General features: G+C 32.8%; 1 protein-coding gene across 1 annotated transcript; it reads left to right on the top strand.

Moving 5' to 3' along the window:
• The first annotated feature begins 26 nt into the window (after positions 1–26).
• LOC118188946 (vacuolar protein sorting-associated protein 37B-like) lies at positions 27–13,474 on the top strand. Its single transcript, XM_035359474.2, has 5 exons — positions 27–182; positions 570–708; positions 1,836–2,007; positions 11,390–11,472; positions 13,094–13,474. The coding sequence occupies exons 2-5, from the start codon at positions 571–573 to the stop codon at positions 13,364–13,366; spliced, it is 666 nt and encodes a 221-aa protein (XP_035215365.1). The 5' UTR covers positions 27–182; position 570; the 3' UTR covers positions 13,367–13,474.
• Positions 13,475–23,447: the final 9,973 nt, after the last annotated feature.

Here is a 23,447-nt window from a genome sequence, read left to right as displayed (position 1 = left end):
TTTGATTTGTGATCAATTTAAGGATTTTTTTTTAAAAAAATTTTCTGCGAATTTAATGTTTTTTCCCTGCGGATATCGATATGAATCAAGCGACGATCCGATTGGCTAATAGTGGGTAACAGGAAAAGTAAATAAAAGGAAACGTAAATAATAAGTGGAAAAGTGTTTATTTGAGCATTAAAGTAAGTAATTATATATATTTATTTTATGTATTTATTAGTTTCGTTGTGTCGAAATTGAATTCATTATATAAAAAAATATTTCGTACTCAGTATTTGTTTTGTTTTTCGTGTAATACTTAAATACGAAAAGTCAAATGCAGCTGAAAATTATTTGATGAAAAATTTATTTTCAGAAATAGTTGCTATATCTGTGATGTATCTTAAATTTTCAGAGTCCTGTAATTAGTAACGGGAAACATTTTCGTTGTCCTTTTTTTACTAATCTGCACTTACATCAAAATCCTATACTTGTACATAAAAATTATTCACATAATTTTATGCTTATTCAAGTATGTACATTTATGTATGCATTATATATATATTTGTGTATATTCATGGTTGTTACAGGATGCCATATTATATGCATGAATTAAATCCTGATTACAATCCTGCTACTGGCATGCTGCATCATATGACAACTGATGAACTGAAGCAGCTTTTGAATGATGATGAGAGACTTGAATCAATGATAAAAGATTTACAACAAGTATGATTTATTTATATTATTCTTTGTTAAATATGGCATAGAATATTATCCGCTCGTGTGAATGATTATTATTTAAGTACAAAGTTTATTAATTTTTATACAGTTTTTTTGGTGTCTTTCTTGGAGAGATATCAGTGTGGGCTTCTGCTTTCTATTGAAAAAGAAATTAAACAGATGTCTTTTTTAGGAAATTGAGATCACTTCCCCACCCACAAAATATAAATTCTAGTTTATTTTAAACCTTTAGTAAAACTGGAAAAGGATATGGGTACTTTTCTGTTACAGGTCTGGATTCAGAAAGATATACATGCACACATGCATGCATAGAATGCATGCACACATACATGCATAGAATGCATGTACACATACACACATTTAGAATACACGCATACTTCTGAATCCGGACCCGATAACCGAAAAGTACCAAGATTGATTTTAGTTTTCAGTACTCACTCTTTTTGTATACCAGAGGAATAAAAAAATGATTTATGCTCTAATATGTACTAGTTCTGGATGGATTTGTCAGTATTGTATTGTTCTTTTTAATCATAATTTTTGTTCTAATAGAAATATTTATATTCTGTAGCATGATTTATTATTAGAAATTCAGATAGTATTTTATGTATTAATAGCCTTTGGCTATTAATTAATACATAATGATGGCTTGCCATTATAACAAAAATAGCACAGTTTTTCATTTCATTTTCATTTTCATTTTCATAGTAACAGTTTTTCATTTCATCTTGTTCATTGTTTAAATTTTTTTATCAAAGATATTCTTTTAAACATTTTTCAAAGATATATAATGTTGAGGTTTTAGTTAACTATATTTTATTAAATAATTTTGAATTTTTCCTCTTTTTAAATTATAAAAAGTTACTTTAAATTATACTTGCAAATATTTATAACAGGATCGCTAAATGATCGTACTCAAGTGTATCGTGATGATAGTTAATTGTGATCTAAATTAATTTTTTGAAATTATAGATACAATTCATGATGAATATTATTTTTCTTTTACTCTTAATTTTTTAACAAGACATAATTATTCTGTCTAATAGTAACTGCAGGTTAATAATGTCTAATAGCAATGCAAGTTAGTATTAATTTTTGTATTCTTTTGACAGGTAAAAAAGGCAGAATCTGAAAGAGAAATGTTATTAGCAAGTAATAAGAGTTTAGCTGAATATAATTTATCCAAAGAACCTGTTTTAAATGAGCTGAGAAGTAAGATTTGTGAAGAATCTGAGGAACTGAAATCTCTTAAGGAAAGTGTAGAAGCAAAGAAGCAGAAATTGGGTAATTTTTTTTTTTCTCTATATGACTTTTATATTGAGATATACAATCCAAAGTTCAGTTGAAATTCAGAATTGTGTTACATAGCTGTGGAAGAAACTCTAAAGGGTAATGAAACACACTGAAACAAATGCGTTTCTTCGCCGAATGCATGGTCACATAATATTATAAAGTTTTTCTCCCACCTTATTGGTGAGCCTTCGTGGTGTGGTGGTTTGCACACTGCACAGGTTCGTGGTTTGATTCCCGGCGAAGGCATTGCAAATCTTTCATTTCTCGTGCTTCCAAATTATACCTAATGTCTCTACAGTGGTGCCCAAAATAAAAGGGTGTTGGATGATGATTCTCCTCACCCAGGATTTGGCGATTCGGTCTCCTAAAACCTCTGTCGCCCTTTAAAAAGGGGAGTATATAAGGTATTTCTCCCGCTTTCCTAGCGTGCCTTCATGGTGTAGTGATTCCGCATGCTGGGCTGGTATTCCAGAGGTCCGTGGTTTGATTCCCAGCGAAGGCGATTGCGCATTTTTCATCTTGCCTCTTTCCAAAAGATACCTAATATCTCTACAAGTGGCACCCAAGCTAAAAGAGTGTTGGATGATGATTCTCTTCACCCAAGATTTGGCGATTGGGTTCCCTAAAATCCCCAGTTGCCTTTTAAAAGGGAGAGTATATAAGGTATTTCTCCCACCTTCTTGGCGAGCCTCTGTACTGTGGGCCAGTCAGGGCTTAATTTCTAAAATTAGAAGTGTCAGAGCCCTATAGAAGACCGTCAACAAAGACTAAATAAATAAAATGACTATTAAACTCAATAATAATTTTAAAATAAAATAGTTAATTATTATCAAATTAATTAATAGCTATTTAATTAATGTTTATGAATTGTTATTTAATCAATAATTATTATATAATTAATAAATTATAATTTAATTGATAATTGTTGAATAATTAATTATTATTTATTGAAATAATTAAAGATTAAAGTAATTATGTAATTAAAATTAAATGAAATGTTAAGAGATAAATTAAAATTTAATAAGTGATTTTTAATATAACTTTATTATTAAAATAAAATTTTCAAGATAAAATTTCTACTGAAATTGTTATTCAATTACATAAAAGAAGTGCCGCTGCCTTCTTATTCAGAGCTCCGGAGCGCTCTGTCTGGAATTATGATTTATTACAAAAACCAAGAAGCACCGGAGTTGTACTCAGGTAGGCTCCAGCCCAATTTAAGCTCTGATCGTAGGGGAGGGAGAGTTCTTTTATCATTACAAAAATTAAATGTACTTAAAGTATAGGTGATGAAAATTCAGATAATGCTAAAAACAGGTAAAACAGAATGAGGGCCTGAGGGTATGAGTGGGTGAAAACAAAAAATGAGAGGAATCTTTGTGAGAGAGAACGTTCTCTTTCACCGTGGCTCTCCGCTGATATAATTGTAGCCATCAAGCAGATGTCTGTCAGGGGTAAAATGAGTCCTGAATATGACTTCCAAGGATGAATGTAAAGTTGCTGGTTACGCTTTTCGACACCCGTATTTGGTTACTTTAGTGGATACTATGGGAAGACGATGCGTAGGATGTGCTTGAGTAGTTTATCTCAGTATTTCACTCTTATTGTACTCACTGTCACTTAACGCACATTTAAGAATACAAATTTTCCTTCCTGTGAGGATAACTAACTGTAACTGTCGATAACGATACACTAGATGTGATGGCATGGCGAGAAATTTACACGTTCCTAAACAAACTCTGCCAAATTTATTGCCCATCTTAAAGGGAAAGGTTTCCGCATCTGAGTCAGGGGACTTTACTTGAACGTCTCATGTTCTCATGAGTTCTTATTTCTAGGGAAATGGATTATTGCAAGGCCTGCTTATTGTTAAACTAAAATGTTAGGAATTCTAAATTTATTCCCCTTGAAATTGTAGTTCAGTTTATAAAAAGAAGTACAGTAGCTCATCTTATTTAAGGCTCCGATGCGCTCCAGCTCAATTTAAGCACTGGGGCCGGTATTCCAGATGTCCGTTCAATTCCCAGAGAAGGTGGTTGCTAATTTTTCATCTCTCTGGTTTTTCCAATTAACCTAATGTCTCTACAACATGTTAGATATTGAAGGGTGTTTTCTAGCTCGCTGGGTATTGAATCTTTCTCATTTCAAAGACTGATAAAGATATCTGTTTCATCTCATTCATAAACCCGGTTCTTATACTCAAGCATTTTGTTAAATAAAATTTCAGAATGAAGTAAAGGAGTTTAATTACTATACTATAAAAATATATAATAAGTATTGCTTTTTAAACTCATTATGTAATAAACTCAGTAGCTTATTATATTCAGTTTTCGGGGAATCAAAATATTTACATATTAATTAATAGAAAACTGCTGTTTATTAAACTCATCTTTGCAACTTATTAAAGTCAGATTGGCAAAAGACTGATTCTTCAGTACCAGAATATCTTACTTATCAGAGCTTTTCATAGCTCATCTACTTAATGTATTGTGGACTGTGGCTTTATCGTTCAGGTATTCAGTGCTTCAGTAAAATGGGTTTGATCAAAATTTTCCTACCACCTGATTCCTGTATCTATAAGACATTTTTTTAGAGTTCTTAGTCTGCAACTGAACTTCGGAAAGGCAGAATTTTCACAAGGTTAAAAAAAAAACCAATCCTGTATAGACATTGTAAAAGAGTGAGGGATTCTTCTATAATGCCGGTTGATAGGAGGTGAAAGAGCAACTTCTGTATCCCGTCTTTTAAGGTTTCCACATTCAAAATTGCCCTTTAGAATACACACATTATGTTTACAGAGAGTTCATAATAAAGTTCATGAACACTTCTGAGCAAGTCATAATAAAGTTCATAAACGCTTCTGAGCATTACTGTACGTTAAGAATCTTTGAATAAAAGGAATTGATAGTTAACTATGGACTGAAGAAAAAGCAATGGTCATGCTTGTAATCATGAAATGGCACATCAATTAAACAGAAAAGAGCAATCTTTCTTCTGGCTAGAAATGTAAATTTTGAAATTTGAATAAATCACCAGAAGAAACATTTTAAAAATTTGTATTGTGTATAACTTGTAACATATTGAATGGCAAGCCAAAGGACTTATGCCATTAAGTCTAACATTCTGCTTTTAATTTTAAAATATTATAAAAGCTGTCAAATGTCATTGTGGAAAAGATATTTGGTATGTAATGAACAAATTTGAATTTTGTGAAAATGCAAGCACTTTGAAAGAGATAAGTGAGTTGATATTTCTGCTGAATATTATAGTCAATGCAGATGTTAATCTTCTAAGATCAGTTAGAAACTATTTTCAGAAATCTAGTTTTTATGTAGAAGAAGCCCAGAGGAATTGCACACTGTAGCTAGTGTTTCAGATATCAGTGAGTGAAGTTATAAGAATTCATTTTTAGAATAACAACAATATTGAGATAAAGTGCATAAAAACTGACTGTGAATAGGTTGAAAGAACTACAAGCTCTGACAGCAAAAATGATACGGAAAAAAGTGATGACATGCTACCATCAATCGAATTTAGAAAAGCAATGTAAATTCTTGGAAAAATTTTTGAGCTGAAAGGTGTTACGTGCTTTTTATGTTTAAATGAGAGGCAGCAATATCTGAGTTTTTGAAGTTAATTTACATTTAGTGCAGTTTTAATTTTAGGCAATAGTACAGATTTGATATATCAGATAGCAACAATAGATATTATTTTTATTCAAGGAAAGAAGCAAGATTTTTTTTTTTATTAACAGGATGCTACAAAGTCAAAACATATTTACAAGTGTCAAAACATAAATATTTCTTCAAAATCTAACTAGAAATAGGAATGATAACTCTGATGATATTTTTGCGTGCATATGGGTTCATAATAAATTGAATGCACAAGTCCGATGAAAAGTGAATAAAATTTATTTTTATCACTACAAATAAAAACACAATGCTTAAATTCCCTCAGATATTCATACAATTTTGCAATATCTCACAGTACATGTCAATTTTCTGTTACCTTTTAAGTCACTATAGGTTGATGTGCACATAGATAAAGTCAAGGGTGTGCGCTAAAAAACCAATCCTGTATAGACATTGTAAAAGAGTGAGGGATTCTTCTATAATGCCGGTTGATAGGAGGTGAAAGAGCAACTTCTGTATCCCGTCTTTTAAGGTTTCCACATTCAAAATTACAGGATTGGTTTTTTGTGTTTAAAAGATAACTACCAAAAACGTTCAACAGAACCAATTAAAAATAGAGAAAGCTAATCCAATTTCACCGCAAATTCGCTACCATCAACAACAACAGTTTTCCAAACAAACTGAATTGAGAGGTTTTGTTCCTACTTTTATAAACTTTTTAATCAACATGAGCACAGTCTGATATTTTCTCGATTTATCCCGAAAAGCAAAAGCGTACAATTCTTTATTAAACATGCGTATTAAACTGCATAGTTTTCTTTCTCTTCAAATAAGTCATGTGCAGCATCACATGGGGAAATGAAACAATTTAATAACAATTCCATTAAAAATAGCAAAGTAAATAAATCAATACAAAAACCCTAACACTATATACAATTTCATGAAAAGAATGTTATTGTATTAAATCCAAAATAAATACAAAAAGCTATGGTAAATACAGAAATTCCTGAATAAAAACACATATAATTATTCCATTCAACAGCTGTAGTAGGCAGAATTCTATTAATGCAAGCTTATAATAACAGGAGAGGAATGTGTATACCTTCAAACTAGCATTCACTTTGTAAACCTTTCATTTCGTGACATAATCTTTTCATAATATTTTAGTGCTCTAGTAATAATAAAATATTATTACAAAATGTACAGGTGCGGTAAAATGGCTTACCCACAAAGCAGTTTTAGGGTTGCCATAAAATGGCAAGAGAAGGCAGGGTTGCCACATTTGGCGAGGAATCGCCGATTTGGTGAAAAAATTGGCAATATACCATGGATGGATGGAGAATGTTCTGGAGCGAATTCTCACCGGTTTAGCCCAGATTGTTCTCGAACACAAGCCGAAAGGGTACTATTCGGTTTCGAGGGTTGTTAAAAAAATTGCAGCGAAAATGTATGCGCGAAGGCGCCAAATCTAACAAACACGCCCATTTAACAGCGTGCCAAATCTCGCGTACGCGCTGATTTCAGATTGCATAAGTTTATATTGTTATATATTTCTTAAGATGCCATTAAAGTACTAGTTTAATTTTTAATTCCTTTTTAGATATCCTATCTATTTAACAATTTGGGAATTGCCTATGATGAAAAGTCTGCGATAGAATTTTGGGTAAAGTGCAGAATCACCCACTGCTTGACACGTTTTTAAGAATTGCACATACTCGGTATCCATGTACACATCGACTTATTTTCACTTAAAAAAAATCCCAGAATTGCACAAAAATGTCACTGCGCACACCCTTGACTTTATCTATGTACACATCAACCTATAGTGACTTAAAAGGTAACAGAAAATTGACAAAATTCCAATTGTTTTTACCCTTTTAAAAAGCGGCAAAGAAATAAGTGGGCGATTCTGCACTTTACCGAAAATGTTTTCAAAGAAAAGGCATCATTCATTATAGAAAATTATGTTTGAACAACCAACGAGATGACATTATGCTTTAGCGATAACTCGGTAGCAAAATATTACATGAAATTAACCTTTCATCTAAATTAAAACATCAATATTTAGATAGATATTTACTATTATCTTTCCTCTCTTGCGTTAGGGTTGTCACAATTACTTTTGGCATCACTGGCATCAACAATAGTTTGGCAATTTTTTACAGCCGTTGAAACCGAATAGTACCGCTGAAAGCTATATAAACCCTGCTGGTCTGCAGTCAGTTAGAGTGCCTCGTCGAGAGGGCGAGTGAGTGTGTCTCGTCTAGAGTGCGAGTGTCTCATCTACTTAGTTCGTGCGGAGACGAATGAGTTGACAGCCGACCAGAGACTGCCATGTGGGTCATCGAGTGCACCAAAGGAATCTCTTAGTGCATCAGGGTTAGTGCATTGTTGAGAGAGAGTGTTGAGCTCCGGAAACGACTGAACCGAGGAGTCAGGAGCTGCACTGTTGAGTGTGTTGAGTGCATCGTGAGTGGCAGCGTGGAGAGTCTCGAGAGTACGTGGAGTTCCGAGAGCAACCAAGCAGAGTCGGGAGCTGTACTCTGGTGCTCTGCAGTGAAGCTCTCTCCACCGTTATTGCCTGACAGTGGCAGGGCTGTGTCGCTGATTGTTCTAGTGTGTTTATTGTAGATCTTCGATGACTGTAAAAATGTTCTGGAGCTGGCCTTATTGATATTGGCAAATAAAGTGTGTTTCGATACTTCATCAAGTGCTGTTGTCCTTGTTCACTCCAAATCCTCACGAACCCCATATGAACGTGAAGGAAGAAAATAACTTAACAACTGGTGTCAGAAAAGAAAAACGTAACAATATAATTTCATTGTATGGTTTTTCGAATGAAGTCTTTTAGTACAAATGATACTTTTGTCTTGGAAGAATTTAATCACTACTCTTCTTCATTTGGCAGATGTCAAATTGCATAATCCATACTAATTCTCAAAAAAAAGGGAGGAAAGGGGGCTCTTCAGTAGGGGAAAAAATCAAAACATGAAAGAGAAAATTATGAGATCGATGTTAATTTTTTCCTCTTAGTCATAATGAGGCCATGGCCTAACTACTTGTGAGATGAAATAAATAGGTTTCCATATTTAGCTTTGTGGTGCACAATTATGTTGTGCCATGTTTATCAAAACGTACCAGCAAGACATTTGTGTAATCTCTCACTGGTTCAAAATTTTATTCAATTGAATTCATAATTCTTTAAATTCCTATTTAATTTATACATCATAATTACGTACAAGTAACTATTTACATACATTTTTAAGATATAGTTTTAGTTTACATGTCATCTGCATATGTGAGATATTTCTTTCTAAAAATTTCTTTTTGATCAATTTGCATTTTTCACATTATGAGGATATAATGTGAGCTTTTGGTCTTAAAATGGAATCTGATGGCAAATCAGATTGCAGAGTTCTTCCATTTAAAGGAAAAAGAGAGTATTGTAGCTAGAGAGTGTACTTTCTCTTCTAATTTATTCTATTATGTTCTATTAATGGTATTTAGCCTATTTCGAAATCAGTTTTCTTTCCCTTGAAAAGCCAACTGAGAGTGCTAGTGGGCTAATATACCATTTTTCCGCTATTTAATTATTGTTTTTGTAGCTAGTTTTTGATGCTTTTTGTGTCTTTTTGTTATTTTATTTATTATTTTTTTAAATTTTAATTTTTATGTATTGGCATATTATATATTGGCAATTTTAATTTTAATTTTTTATGTATAGGCATTTTATATATTGACATTTATAATCCATGTTTTTGTAACTTCCTGATATATATATATATTTTTTCCGTCCATCTTTTCTTCATGTGAGTTAACTTTTCACATTATATTATTCCATTGGACATTCAATATAATATATATACAATATTAATTACATTCATTGTAAACTGTGTGCAGTGCTGCAAACAATACTAATATAAATCTTTTATAGTTGCATTGCATGTGGTAAACCTTATAGATTAGTATTATTTATGTTGTTATTACAAGCCTCTGCCCATTTGTTCATCTGATTTCTCATTTCAAACTATCAGCCAGTATATGTGTATAAGTAAGGTAATGGAACTTCAAATGTTGCTACAAACATAAGCATAGGTGAGACTTATATAAAAGACTATTTTCATTTTGTTAATAAGTGTTGTGAAATTCCTTGAATGATTTTTTTTTCATATTGGCACATTTAAAGTCATATATAATTTTTTTTTTAAATTTTAATTTGCAAAAATAAATAGGGAATTATCTTGGAGAATGTTGTTTCTGAGAGGTGGACAAAGTTTTGGAAATATGCACACTGTAATTTTTTTTCCTTTTCGAGAAAACTTATGAATAGTCTTGTGCAAAATGTGAATAAGTAAGAAAATACACATTGATATGGAATATTTCTTAGTGAATTAAATTAACTATCTAATTTGATCATATGTGAAAATTTTAGTAATTACAATAGCATTTTAAAATTATATGGTTATTTTTTAAAATAATAATTAGTGATAAATAAATGATCAGTTTTATGACTTCCACATTAATTGACCTAAAATAAAATTTCGTTTGTTAATGTTTGTTTTTCTGAATTTTTTATGTTATTTGCTGCTGCTTAGGTATTTTTTTTTATTAGTGGTACATTAGTTTTCTGATAGTGCCAAATGCTTTCGTTCCTTTTTGTAATAAATAAATAAAATACATGAAACAGCTGAATGACAAATGATCAGGATACTTAAAGGGCTTATCGTTGTGGGAGGGAAGAAGATAGTTGTGTTTCAAACAGAGCTAGGAGAAAAATAATATTGAGTTTAGTGCCAAACACCAGGTCCTATAGTGCTGAACAACAAAACGAACCATGACAAGCAAAATTTTATCTCATTTGCTTAGGTAACATTTTATATTTATTATGGCATCACAGTAGGATTTTGATAATATTATTCCCTTTGTAGTTAAAGAAAGTTAGCGTAGTGTTGGGTTTGGACTGAAAGGAAGTAATCCCATGTGTTTTCAGTGTATATTATCTGAACAAAATCCTGAATCTTAGGTGGATGATTTATGGACTAATAGGTTCATTTTATTTAGTCATATATGGAAGAAGTGATACCATACATATATTCTTCCTGGATCTTCAAGATCTAGAGACCAGGACCTTCTGCAGGGTCTATCTTGATCCTGTTGCATGCACTCAAGTGAAAATGGAAAATGACTTTGACTGCAAGTTTTAAAGTATGTGCAATTGAACTGAATTTGCTAGGCATTTCTTGACTGGATCTGGAAATTTACACCTTAGGATCATAAAAATTCCATTCGTAACTTTGGCATATTATCTACTATAAAATAGATTTCTTCCTTCCTGCAGAGATTTCGTGACATAATGGTTCTATTTAGTTTCCATTGAACTGCTTCTTATATCAAAATACTAAAGAAAGGTTTTAAATACTGAAATTATGAATTAAATGTTTGAAAAAATTAATTTATTATAATAACTATAGCATGTAAATCACAATATGTAGAATTCAGAAAATTCTTGTTTTGTACTCTCCAACTGTCAAATCTTAATAACTGTTTTAGCGGTTTTTACAGAGAAAATTCAAAGAGAGTTTTCAACTAAAAAGTATATTCCTTTCTAAAACCAATTTTGGCTAATCAGTTTGCTTTTCAGATTCATGAAAATTTATTCCAAATTTTAATAATTATGTTAAGAATTATTCAAACAATGTACGTTAATGTCTGAAAATGTATTAGTATATGCTGGTTTTCAGATGACCTAACAAGACAGATGTCCCTTGACACAACACTAGCTTTGCTGCAAGCTGCTGCTGCAGAATCTGAAGAAGAAAGTGAAGTAAGTTTAATATTTGAAATACTCCTAAGTGAAAAATTTTAATTGAATTTGCCCAGAAGGACTATAAATTTCATTTTGGCCACTAAATATTATTGCCCTGTATTATATTTAAATAAATTAAATAATAAAGAATCTGCATGAATGTATGCATGTTTCTCGCATTGTGCTAAATCAATGGTACCTAGAGCCATCAAAATTTGAATAAAATAATCTTCCATAGAATAGGGCCATGTGGAAGTCCTAATTTGAATTTGAAATTTGTTTTATTATCAATTTCATATTTTGTAACACTTCAACGAATTTTTGATTAACAAACTAAACGGTTTTAAAACATGCAATGGCAACACTGTATGGGAAAAAAACCATTTTTGTCTCCAGTGTGTGAGACTCTGTATTGGAAATTCTAAAGATATGCTCATTTTAAATTATTTTGAGATATTGCTGTTGAACTGAATTTTATATTTTAAATGTGAAGAACATGATATTTAATAAATAAAGGCAACACACAAAATATTAGAAAAATGCCCTTTTGATGTAATTTAAAAGCTAAAACCTTCCATATTTTTTATGTGTAATTTTTTTCAAACTAGCCTTTTGATTTAGTTTGTAGATATGTTGCTATGCCAACTTTGACTAGTAATACCATCATTCATTTCTTGCTTTTAAGATTTCTACTTTATTATTACTACTTATTATTATTACTACTTAGATGTCAATAAAGTTTTGAGTGTGTGACTAAGATTTTTGTAAATCTCTGTTAACAATCAGTCAGTGTTAAACTGGTTACTGAAAATTCTTCTTACTAGTGTTCAAGAATATTCAATAATTCAAGTTTCAAATCAAGTAGTTACTAAAAATCTTAAAGAAATGAAAGTAGCATTAAAATTTTAACAAGTACATCAACATAATTCAAATTCTTTGAATTGCTAAAATATGGTGATATAGTGTTCAATATATCCCTTGTGTCTTTCTTTTTGTGTCCGTTTATGTTATCAGATTTCAACACTGCATCACATTTGCTAAGATTAAAATTGGATAAAATTGACTAAAATAGACATTGGATTAAAATGGATAGACCCAAATTAGATTATTTATTTGATTCAATGACATGCTCTTATATAAATTATTTTACCTATATCAATGTTCCTTTTCATTTATATGATTATAAAAAGCAATAAAAAGGCAGAAATCTTTTAGTTAAGGAGAAACCTATTTTATAACCCAATAAAATGTGATTCTGTTTCTTTTATGAGAAAATTGTGTGAATTATTCAGAAATTAATATTGAAATTTTTCACCCATTTTCAGCTTAAATAGGTGTAAGTTATGCCATCCAAAATTTGATATAAATCTTAAAATACTTCATTAATTTAAATTTTTGCCACATCTACAATATGATGTCAAATAATAGATATGTGTATTCTAAATATTCCTTCACTAATGATATAAGGGTTACAGGAATGAAATCAATGACTGTAAAACATGCTAACAGCTTTTACAAAATGGAATAAACTTGCTAAATAGTAATTGCAAATGTAGTTAGTTAAAATGCATTTAATAAATTATATGACTTTTTGTTACCTGTAATTAACTGTATTTTTTTCTCTTTTTTTCCTGTGTAGGCAATCTCTGAGAATTTCTTGTCTGGTGAAATTCAGGTTGATGCATTTTTAGAATCTTATTTAAACAAAAGGAAATTAACTCATTTAAGAAGAGTGAAAGCTGAAAAAATGGCTGAACTTTTGAATCAAGCTCGAGCAGCAAGCCGTAATTATGCTGCTCGTCCTATAAACACACCACCATATTCCAGTAACTTTGGTGCACCATATCCTACTACATCTTGTCCTTATCCAATTGCGATGCCTCCTCAAGGAGATATGCCATATTTTAGATAGCTAAAAAATGATGTTCATTGTTCTCTGTATTCATCTAGTCTGCATATTGCAGTCTCATTGCAAAATGTATATTTTAAGGAATTATAAATTTTACTTACTAGAGTTAAATTTATGTCAACAAAGTTTTGAGTGTGTGACTAAGATTTTTGTAAATCTCTGTTAACAATCAGTCAGTGTTAAACTGGTTACTGAAAATTCTTCTTACTAGTGTTCAAGAATATTCAATAATTCAAGTTTCAAATCAAGTAGTTACTAAAAATCTTAAAGAAATGAAAGTAGCATTAAAATTTTAACAAGTACATCAACATAATTCAAATTCTTTGAATTGCTAAAATATGGTGATATAGTGTTCAATATATCCCTTGTGTCTTTCTTTTTGTGTCCGTTTATGTTATCAGATTTCAACACTGCATCACATTTGCTAAGATTAAAATTGGATAAAATTGACTAAAATAGACATTGGATTAAAATGGATAGACCCAAATTAGATTATTTATTTGATTCAATGACATGCTCTTATATTAATTATTTCTGCTTGTATTTTAGCAGTTCAAAGTGAGTTTTAACATTTTTATAAGGGAAACTTGTTGAATATCTTTGAACTAGTCATTGTATTATCTTTTACATAGTGATGTCATTTCATAGACAGCTTGAAGTTTTCAGGAGAACTGAGTGATATACAGTAGAATTTCCACTATCTGGAAAGCTCAGGAAATCCTGAATGCAAAATATGTTAAAATTTTGGATAATTGAACATACAAGAAGTGCAGTTCTTGTTAGAGAAGCCAGACAGATGAAAAAAGTTCCTAGTCTAAAGTTATAAAAGAAATCATAGTATTTGTTATCACTTTGAAGAGCAAAAAAACCTACATTTAAAATAAGTTTTGAAACAAATTCCATTTCAATCACGAAAGCCATTCATTGTACATTGTAGGTTAATAAACATCTTACTCAATTATGAAACCCTGTCTACCTCGAAAGTTACTAGCAGTGTCATTAAACTTGCAGTTTATTTCAATAGAAGTGTAAAGGAACTGATAATTCTTTGTTTAGTTAGATAATTAGCAGATACAAATTACTGATATTGCACTTAAATTTCTTATCATAAATTTTCATGTTGCATCTCCATTGTTTATACATTTTTGAATAAAGTCGCATATCAAACCAATTAACTCTAACTTTTCTTGTTGCGAGGATCCCACATCTTTGAAACAAACTCCACTATGTGTTGTTCCATAGAAGGCGGGTTTCAAATTTTAATAATTTTTCCAAAATGTGAGAAGAAAACAGATAAATAGCAATTAATTTATATCATTCTTTGCAAAACTATACCTATCTATCGAGAATTAAGTGGGTCCACATAGAGCCAAGGCAAAGATATTATGACTGTATTGTGACATCATGCTGATCCATTTTTGACACTAAATCACACAGTTTGCCAAAAATGCTGTATACAGTCAAAAATCGTTAATCCGGACTCGTCGGGACTTCGGCAATTCCGGATTATCGATTTTTCCGGATTATAGATCATCAGTTTAAATCTCGTAAGATGGCATGCAGAAATTCTAAAATTAAAAATATGAAATCGTAATTTATGAAATAAAGAACAATTATGATCTGAAGGGTATCAAAATTTACAAAAAAAAAAAAAAAAAGCTTAATATTTATTTGTTTATTTTATTAAACATTTCTTTCAATGTAAGTTGTTTAAGTTGCTTCGTTTTATGTGATAATACTTTCTCTTTAATTCTATAAGCAGACATAATTTCTTGTTCAGTTACAAAGTTCTGCTGTTCAAGTCCCGTAATTGCTGTGCCGAGAATACCAATCGAAATTTTTTCGATTGTCAATCGAAATTTTTTCGTTTTCACCAACCTCTCTGTCACCTTCTTCATGTCTTTATCTATTTTTTGCAGCAATTCCACTTTTTGTTTGATGGACATCGAAATATACTTTCGTTTTGTAGATCCTTTGGGAGCTCCAGCATCGGAAATTCTATTTGACATAATCGAAAGTTCAAGTTTACTTTTATAAAATTGCTCTTACAGTCTGCAAAAAATAAGCCGGATCCAACTCGAAGATTAAGGGACAACGCAATCATCAACATTAATTGAAATAGATAATTTTAGCTTATACCGTCCGTTATACATAAAACGCGCACGCGAAAATGTATTCTGCTCCTGCGCGCACGAATATGCGCAGTTGTAAAGGTCTTACGCGCACGCGTAATCGCCTGTGCGCATGTGTAAACGCGGCGCATGCACAGAAAGTGTTTAGCTTTGAGGTCCGGATTATGGGTGTCCGAATTAATGACTTTTGACTGTAGTAGCTATGAAAGCTTTCCTGTATGCTTGGGGGGGGGCAGAAAGTTTCTCAAACCATAAATATTCTGGTTACTTAAGCTTTCTGGCTAATTGAATGCCAAACAGTCAGGCTTTTACTGTATTTTAATTACCTGTGTTTGTATGCAGCATTCCATTTATGGAGAAAATGGTTTTAAACTGTGTTGCATCTTAAAATTAATTCCCATTTTAAAATTAATGGTTTTAAACTGTGTTGCATCTTAAAATTAATTCCATTTTAACAGAGTTTAAAGCAAAAGTGTATAAATTTCAAATGAACTTCCTGTTATCAACTAAGATTCTTAGTTGGTCTGAATTTTTATAAGTTTTGAAGTTAAATTTTGTATAATATTAAGTGTTATATGAATGCAGACATGTTCAGGACAACTTTGTAATTTATAACTATGTATTCCTCCCTTCTTTGAAACTGTAAAATAACAAAATTGTAATGCGATATGATCTTCACTAATTTTAATGTTTAAAATTTTAGGCTAAAATTATATGCTTTTTTTTTATCATTTTCCAAACCAAATTATTATAAATCAGTAACAAAATATTTCCTGGCTTCAGTGTTTTTAAAAATTTTGTGGACAAGATTTCATTTTTATTGAAATTTTAGAGGGCATTTTAAGTGATTTCTGATTTAATATTCTGATTTTTGGTGTACAATTTGAGGTAACCTTTTTTTCAATGGGTTTCATTAAAACCGGTTTTGCAGATGTATTCATATTTGTAAGTAATTTGTGTGTGTGTGTGTGTATGGATGTGAGTAAAAGATAATGAAAATTTGGAAAATTTTCCAAACCAAATTATTATAAATCAGTAACAAAATATTTCCTGGCTTCAGTGTTTTTAAAAATTTTGTGAACAAGATTTCATTTTTATTGAAATTTTAGAGGGCATTTTAAGTGATTTCTGATTTAATATTCTGATTTTTGGTGTACAATTTGAGGTAACCTTTTTTTCAATGGGTTTCATTAAAACCAGTTTTGCAGATGTATTCATATTTGTAAGTAATTTGTGTGTGTGTGTGTGTATGGATGTGAGTAAAAGATAATGAAAATTTGGAAAATTTATCTTTTAAAAAAAATGCATGTTTTTTCATCTAGCAGTTTTATATGTAATACATTCAGTGCACGTTTCCAGTTAGCTGCGAAGAAAACTAAATATGAGGTTTTTAAAAATATCACGCTTGTGTTCTGTACTTTTTAAACTTTTATTCTGTGTAATCTCCACATTACTTAAATATCTGTTATAAAGTAGCACACATTTTATATCCCTTTCTCCGAGAAATTTGCTGCATGTCCATTCAATTAATGTTTTTCTTTTCATTTCCTTGCTGTTAAATAATTGTCCAGCAGGAGATGATTTCAAATGTATTAAAGGATAATTCATTTGTTTTTATCCAAACTGTTTGGCTTAATAAGAGTTTGAGTGGCAGTATGTGGCAGAAAACCGTCATTAAATAGTTCATGATAGTGCTTAGACATTGGCATTATCGTAAAGCTCATTTTGTGGTGAGTATATATTCCTCTTGTTTCGAAGTGCTCATAACAAGTTTTATATTATCACAAAAGATTTCTGAATTCCTCGTTTTATCATGAAGCAAAAATTCCCTAGACAAAATTACTCATTGGTCCAAAATATATCACAAGTTATCTTCTGATTTGAATTATAGATCTAGAGTGCATCCATTCCATAGGCTGATAGTTCAGTTCTGGAACATGTTTTTCATATGAAAATAAAATATAACAAAATATGACTAAAAATAAAAATAGGACTCAAAGTTTCATCATTGTGATTCAAGAATTCATTGCTTTCCTTATCGTCTCAAGTGAGGAAGTTGAGAGGGGTTTCATTTTTTCTTGTGTTCTCTAATGGTGTATTTTTTAAAATTTATTGAGAATACAACTTTTTTAGTTCAGTTCAGTTCAGTTTTGAGTATTTGATTAAGAAAAGTGCTTAACAGTGCATAGCTCGGGGGGGGGGCTCAGTGGAGTACCTCTGTCCTTGGGCACAGCATCCTTGGGCTTTTTTTTTTTTTTTTTTTTATTCTGCCTTCAGCCTTTGTGGGTGAAGGTTGCTCTTTCTTACCTATGGCTTCAGCCCATGATCCTGCGCTGCCATCCCGCCGGATAAGCATATCACCCCGACTTGAGCATACCTTGTGATGAAGAACAAGATACTATGGGCACCTCGACCGCTTCGGAAACGGAACTGATGGATACAAAACCGGAATTAGTTGTTATGTTATCAGGTTCAATGTTCCGTCTTACTTTCTTCGGGAACATGCAAGGACCTGACTCGGAACAGAGAGCTTACTAAAGCTATGTTCAATAACTGTGGGAAGTAGACAGGATACACAAGAAGGGTATACAAAACCCTTTATTTTTCTCTATTTACAATAACTTCCGTACTTCGGAATACAAAGACCCACTACTTGTGGTCTAAACGTAAAAATATAAAAATAAAACTAAACTCTAATTTTACTTTAAAATAATAAACGTGGAAGATTGGCCTTATATTAACAGGAAGCCGTATGTAGTACAGAGAACTGTGAACACTACAATACGTTTAAAATTATCAAGAGGATTAAACCTCTGGCCTGGAAGGCAACCAGCAACTGAGTAAAACTTCTAAGGTAAGCGGCCTGCTTCGACTAACTGCTTCCTCTCTCTCGCTTGGCAAAAATTTACCTATTTTACCTAGGCAAAAAGCCACAACTTAAATACTTAGCGTTCGCCAGACAAACTTTGCATAAATAAGTTAACGCTTATAATTCTGGCCGGAAGTAGAAAATAAGAAGTGATAGTAAAGATTTAAAATAAAATAAACGTTAGTAAAACTTAAGATCCTTACATACTTCCCGCCAGAGTTAATTAGTTTGAAACTGAGGTCTAAAACGACCTTATTGAAAACTTTTAGCTCTAGAATCTAACGCGAGGCCAATCTTTTACAAACATTTTTCGCTAGAAACTAGAAATTTAAAAGAAAGAAATTTGTTTTTACAATAGCAGCTCCCAGGACACGCAATTTTTTCATCTGTACTGCATCTAAACAGGAGCTTTTATTCAAACCTGGTTCCTTCCAGAGATCTGGAAGGAAAACTAGTTTAATGAAATGTTACACAATGAAATGGCAAGTAACATGTATAATTATATTTCTCTTAACATTCTTATTTCATTCATGACTATTTTAATTATCTCTTCCCGTGCTCTCTGACATGTGTTGTAAAAGAACACCAAACACGAATGTGTTTATGTCTATATGTTCAACACTTCCTCCTACAATCAAAGCACTAACGTGTTAAAAATTCAACATACCAAGACCTCGTAACATACCCTAACTTCAACTCTAAACCCTGAGGTACTATTCTGAAGTGTAGCGTTAGAGAGCCTAACTACATTCATTCAACCTTTAACACATATTCACCATGATTTAGTCTTTTTACAGTCACACGAATAAAAAAAAAATTTAACATTACTTTCACTTTTACCATATAACGGTATTTTTTAACATTTGAAATAACAGTTCATATTGTATATAAGAACATATTAACATGCCGTTAATTTTACGCATTTGACAACATACATTAGTAGTACATTGTTAACTTCTATTCTTTTCAAAGCAAGTGCCAATTTTTCTACATTGAAATACTACATTTCAAAAAGTCTTTCAGACTAAAACTTCTTTCTTGCCAGAAAGTTTTAAATAAAATTTATACAATAACTTTTACAATATTTAAGTCTTTACACATCGCTATTATACATCAACTTTAGTTTTACACGCGAGTAATTGAAAAACATAATACCAAAATCGGTAACAACTCATTTCTCGCCCTTTTGGCGATAAAGGTAGACCTCGCATGAGGTAAAACTTCTTGAAATCTGCCACTTGCAGTAAGAATGAAAGATTAACTTAAGTTTGCAAAGTAACATAAAATTTTACTTATCTTTGTGATATTCGGACATTCTTTTCTGAGCCCAGTCGTGGAAAGTAGCGTAGATTGTTGTTTGATTTATCCTCCTTCGTGTGCGGGCTCGCCCTTCAGTGCCTTCCTCTAGAAGCTTTCTTTTTTTTCCAGTTCGGTCACCCTTGAATACCTTCTTTTTCGCCTCTGCCTGTGGTCTTGGCCGTTTGATGGCAGCTGGTCTTGGCGGAACCGGGAAACTTCTTTCGTGTTCCTGCTTGGACCTCGTTGCTGGCCGTTCAAATTTTCCTTGTAACTTTTCCTCCGCCTCTGGTGGCCCGTCCGCAGTTCGGCGACATTTGCTGCGGAGAGTCCTGTCGGATGAGTAGATCTTCCGTTTTAGAGCCGGGTTATAGTTGCCGTCATTTCTCCAGGCTTTCTTTGCATTCGTCGTCCTTCTACCTTCTTCATTCTGGGGGTGTTCGTGAGCTCTCTTTTCTGGACGGTGGAACGGCTTCTTTTTCTTGTTACCTTCACTTTTCCCGCGGGGAAACTTTCTTTTCACTTGCTCCTACCTCTTAATGGCTTGCCCTTGTACTTGTCGTTTTTCCACCTCTGGAGCTTGTGCCTGCGGTGTCTGCCGTGCCCGATCCTGCAAAAGATCTTTGAAAATTTGCATTTTATTACGATCATAGTAGGGTTTGATTTGATCAATATTTGCGGAGCAGGTTTCACCATTTCTGGCTTTTAACACTAGTACAGCGTGAGTTATTTTTTCTATGACATATGGTCCTTCAAATCGTGGAAAAAATTTGGCAGTTTTATCTTCTGGTACTGAAGAAAGTGAATGCTTAATTTTTAATACTTCATCCCCTACTTTATAAGTTACTCCCCGTCGTTTCAAGTCGCAATACAGTTTTTGTTTTCTCTGTGCTACTTCCGTATACTTTTTTGCTTCTTTAATTAGTTTTTCTATATCACCCATTTTAAATTCTGGGGCTCTTTGTTGCACATAAAATAATTTATCTAACGGCGTTATAATCTTTCTGCCTAAAAATAACTCAGCAGGAGTTTTGCCCGTTGTATCATGTTTTGCGGTCCTAAGGGCGAAAGCAAATTCATTGACATAGTTTTCCCAGCTTTTATGAAAATTTTTAACATAACTACGGATAATTTTCACTATATTTCTATTGACCCGTTCCGCTATATTTGATTGCGGCCGATACGGGACCATTTTTAAATGACGTATGCCCAGTTTTTGGCACATGTCTTCAAATACATTACTTACAAATTGAGGACCATTATCCGATATAACTTTTAGGGGCGCCCCGTATTTTAAAATATATTTATTTAAAATAGAATCAGTAACTAATTTCGCGAAGGCTCGTTTTAAGGGAACAATTTCGGTCCACTTACTAAAATGATCAACCATAACAAGGAGATAGCGACTTTTATTTAACTGACTTTTTGGGAAAGGGCCCAATAAATCGATGCCAATTATTTCATTTGGAAATTCGGATTTAATACTATTTAGAAACCCGGCCGGGCGGAAATTAATATAATTAACTGCTTGACATGTTGGGCAGGACTGGACATACGCCCTTGTTAACTTTTGCAGTTCAGGAAAATAGACTGCCTCGCGTACGCGTTGGATAGTTTTTCGAATACCAGCATGAGAAGCTAAAGGGCTGTCATGGAGCTCCTGCAGGATATTTAATCTAAGACTAGCTGGGATAACAGGTCGAAATTCGTTGTTGGAATTCGTAATTTTTGTATAAAATAATAGACCATCTATTAGTTCGTAATGGGCCGCCCTATTTCTTATCGCCACAATATCTTGGTGGCTAAAATTTTCAGGATCCTTTAAATACTCATAAATGCTTCCAAACTCAGGATCCTTACCCAGTTCGGTTATTACAGTTTCTCGGGAATTTATTGTACATACTGTGAGCATTGCCACCTTTACGGTATTACCTTCTTCATCTATTTTAATTCTGGATAGGGCATCTGCTACGATATTTTCCTTTCCGGGGGTATGCTTGATTACCAGATTATATTCTTGTAGCTTGAGTGCCCATCTTATTAACCTTGGGGATAAGTTTTTCCCTGAGTACAATCTAGTTACTGCCGCATGATCAGAGTACACTGTTATTGGCGCCTTTCCAAAATAGACTCGGAACTTTTGCACTGCTAACAGAACTGCAAGTGCCTCTCTCTCGGTCGCGGAATAGTTTCTTTGTGTTTGATTTAAAGTTCGGCTAAAAAATGCCACGGGCTGCTGATTTTGCGAAAGTACCGCTCCTACCGCATAATCCGAAGCATCCGCTGAAATCTCTAAATTCTCATCCTTTTCAGGAAATTTCAACACAGGGGCTTGCGTTAATGCTTGTTTTAATTTTTCGAAAGCACTATTGGCTTCGGCCTTCCACGAGAATCTTGCCTTTTTCCTTTTTAATTTTAACAATGGCTCAGCAATAGCTGCAAAATTTTTTATAAAGGACCTATAATATGAACAAAGTCCTAGAAAAGAAGAGAGCTTCTTCGCCGTGTTCGGAGTCGGATACTTCTGTACAGCGATTATTTTTGATTCGTCTGTCTCGATTCCCTTCTGAGATATTTTGTAACCTAAATATTTTAATTCAGGGGCTGCAAATTTGCACTTTTCGACATTAACTTTTAGACCGGCCTCATTTAATAAAGAAAAGACCTGTCTTAAATCCTGTACATGTTGGTAGAGATTATCACTAGTAATAATGATATCGTCTAAATAGATAAATGTGGACTTTCCAAGAACAGGTCTTAACACAATGTCCATACATCGCTGAAATGTTGCCGGCGCCCCTGAAAGGCCAAATGGCATACGCAAAAATGCATAAGTGCCAGACTTGGTTATAAAAGCAGTCTTAGGCACGTCCTCAGGCCTAACCCCTATTTGAAAATAACCAGTCGTTAAGTCTAAAGTCGTCATATATTTGGTGGATGTTATGTTCCTTAGAATTTCTTCAATAATAGGTAACGGATATACCGGATATTTAGTTATGGAGTTTAATTTACGGTAGTCAATTGCGAATCTCCACCTTTTTGGATGTGTCAAAGGATAGTCATTATTTTTCTTACATAAAACCACCGGGCTAGCATAACTACTTGAGATGGGCGTTATGATCTTTTTACGTAGCATATCGGTGATATGCCATTCTATAATTTTTTCCTTATTCTTATCATACCGGTATGCTTTGTGGCGAACTGGCATTGAATCTCCGGTGTCAATACTATGGTTAGTAACCTGAGTAAATCCTGGAATATCACTAAATAACGAAGCAAATTCACTTACCACTTGTCGGATTCTTCGCTGTTCTTCATTAGGCAGGTGGTCAAGATTTAACATCGGCGGTTCAGCCTTTTCTCCACGAACTGGTTTCATTGTCAGCTTAAGGGACGCTTCATTAAAATCCAGCGTTGCTTGTGCCTCTGAAAGAAAATCTATTCCTAAAATAATATGTGCTTGCAGATTCTTTACTATGAAAAACATCACCTTTACTTGTTCGTCCTTGATACGGACATACAGCGGTAATTTACCTATACACTTACATTTTTCTCCTTGCGCCGCTAACACTGTCGTATTATCCGAATTATATATGCGGTATTTCCGAAAATACTTCCTAAAAAAATCTTCTGCCACACAGGAACACTGCGCGCCTGTATCCAGGAGTGCGGTGGCTGGGATATTATTCACCAACACTTCAATCTTCGGAAGAGTCAAATTTTTCATCATTACTGTATTTAACTTGAAGGAAAAGGGGTTTTCGTGGCCCTCGGATTTCCGCACCCT

This window comes from Stegodyphus dumicola, chromosome 3 (genome assembly GCF_044657685.1).
Source record: "Stegodyphus dumicola isolate Sdum_Otavi_A_Nest chromosome 3, ASM4465768v1".
Classification (NCBI taxonomy): domain Eukaryota; kingdom Metazoa; phylum Arthropoda; class Arachnida; order Araneae; family Eresidae; genus Stegodyphus; species Stegodyphus dumicola.
This window is presented reverse-complemented; position numbering and strand designations above follow the sequence as displayed.

Coding starts and splice junctions, on each gene's coding strand:
- LOC118188946 (XM_035359474.2), top strand. CDS start 571: ATGCCATATTATATGCATGAATTAAATCCTGATTACAATCCTGCTACT. Junction 709..1,835: donor TGATAAAAGATTTACAACAA/GTATGATTTATT, acceptor TTCTTTTGACAG/GTAAAAAAGGCAGAATCTGA. Junction 2,008..11,389: donor AGCAAAGAAGCAGAAATTGG/GTAATTTTTTTT, acceptor GCTGGTTTTCAG/ATGACCTAACAAGACAGATG.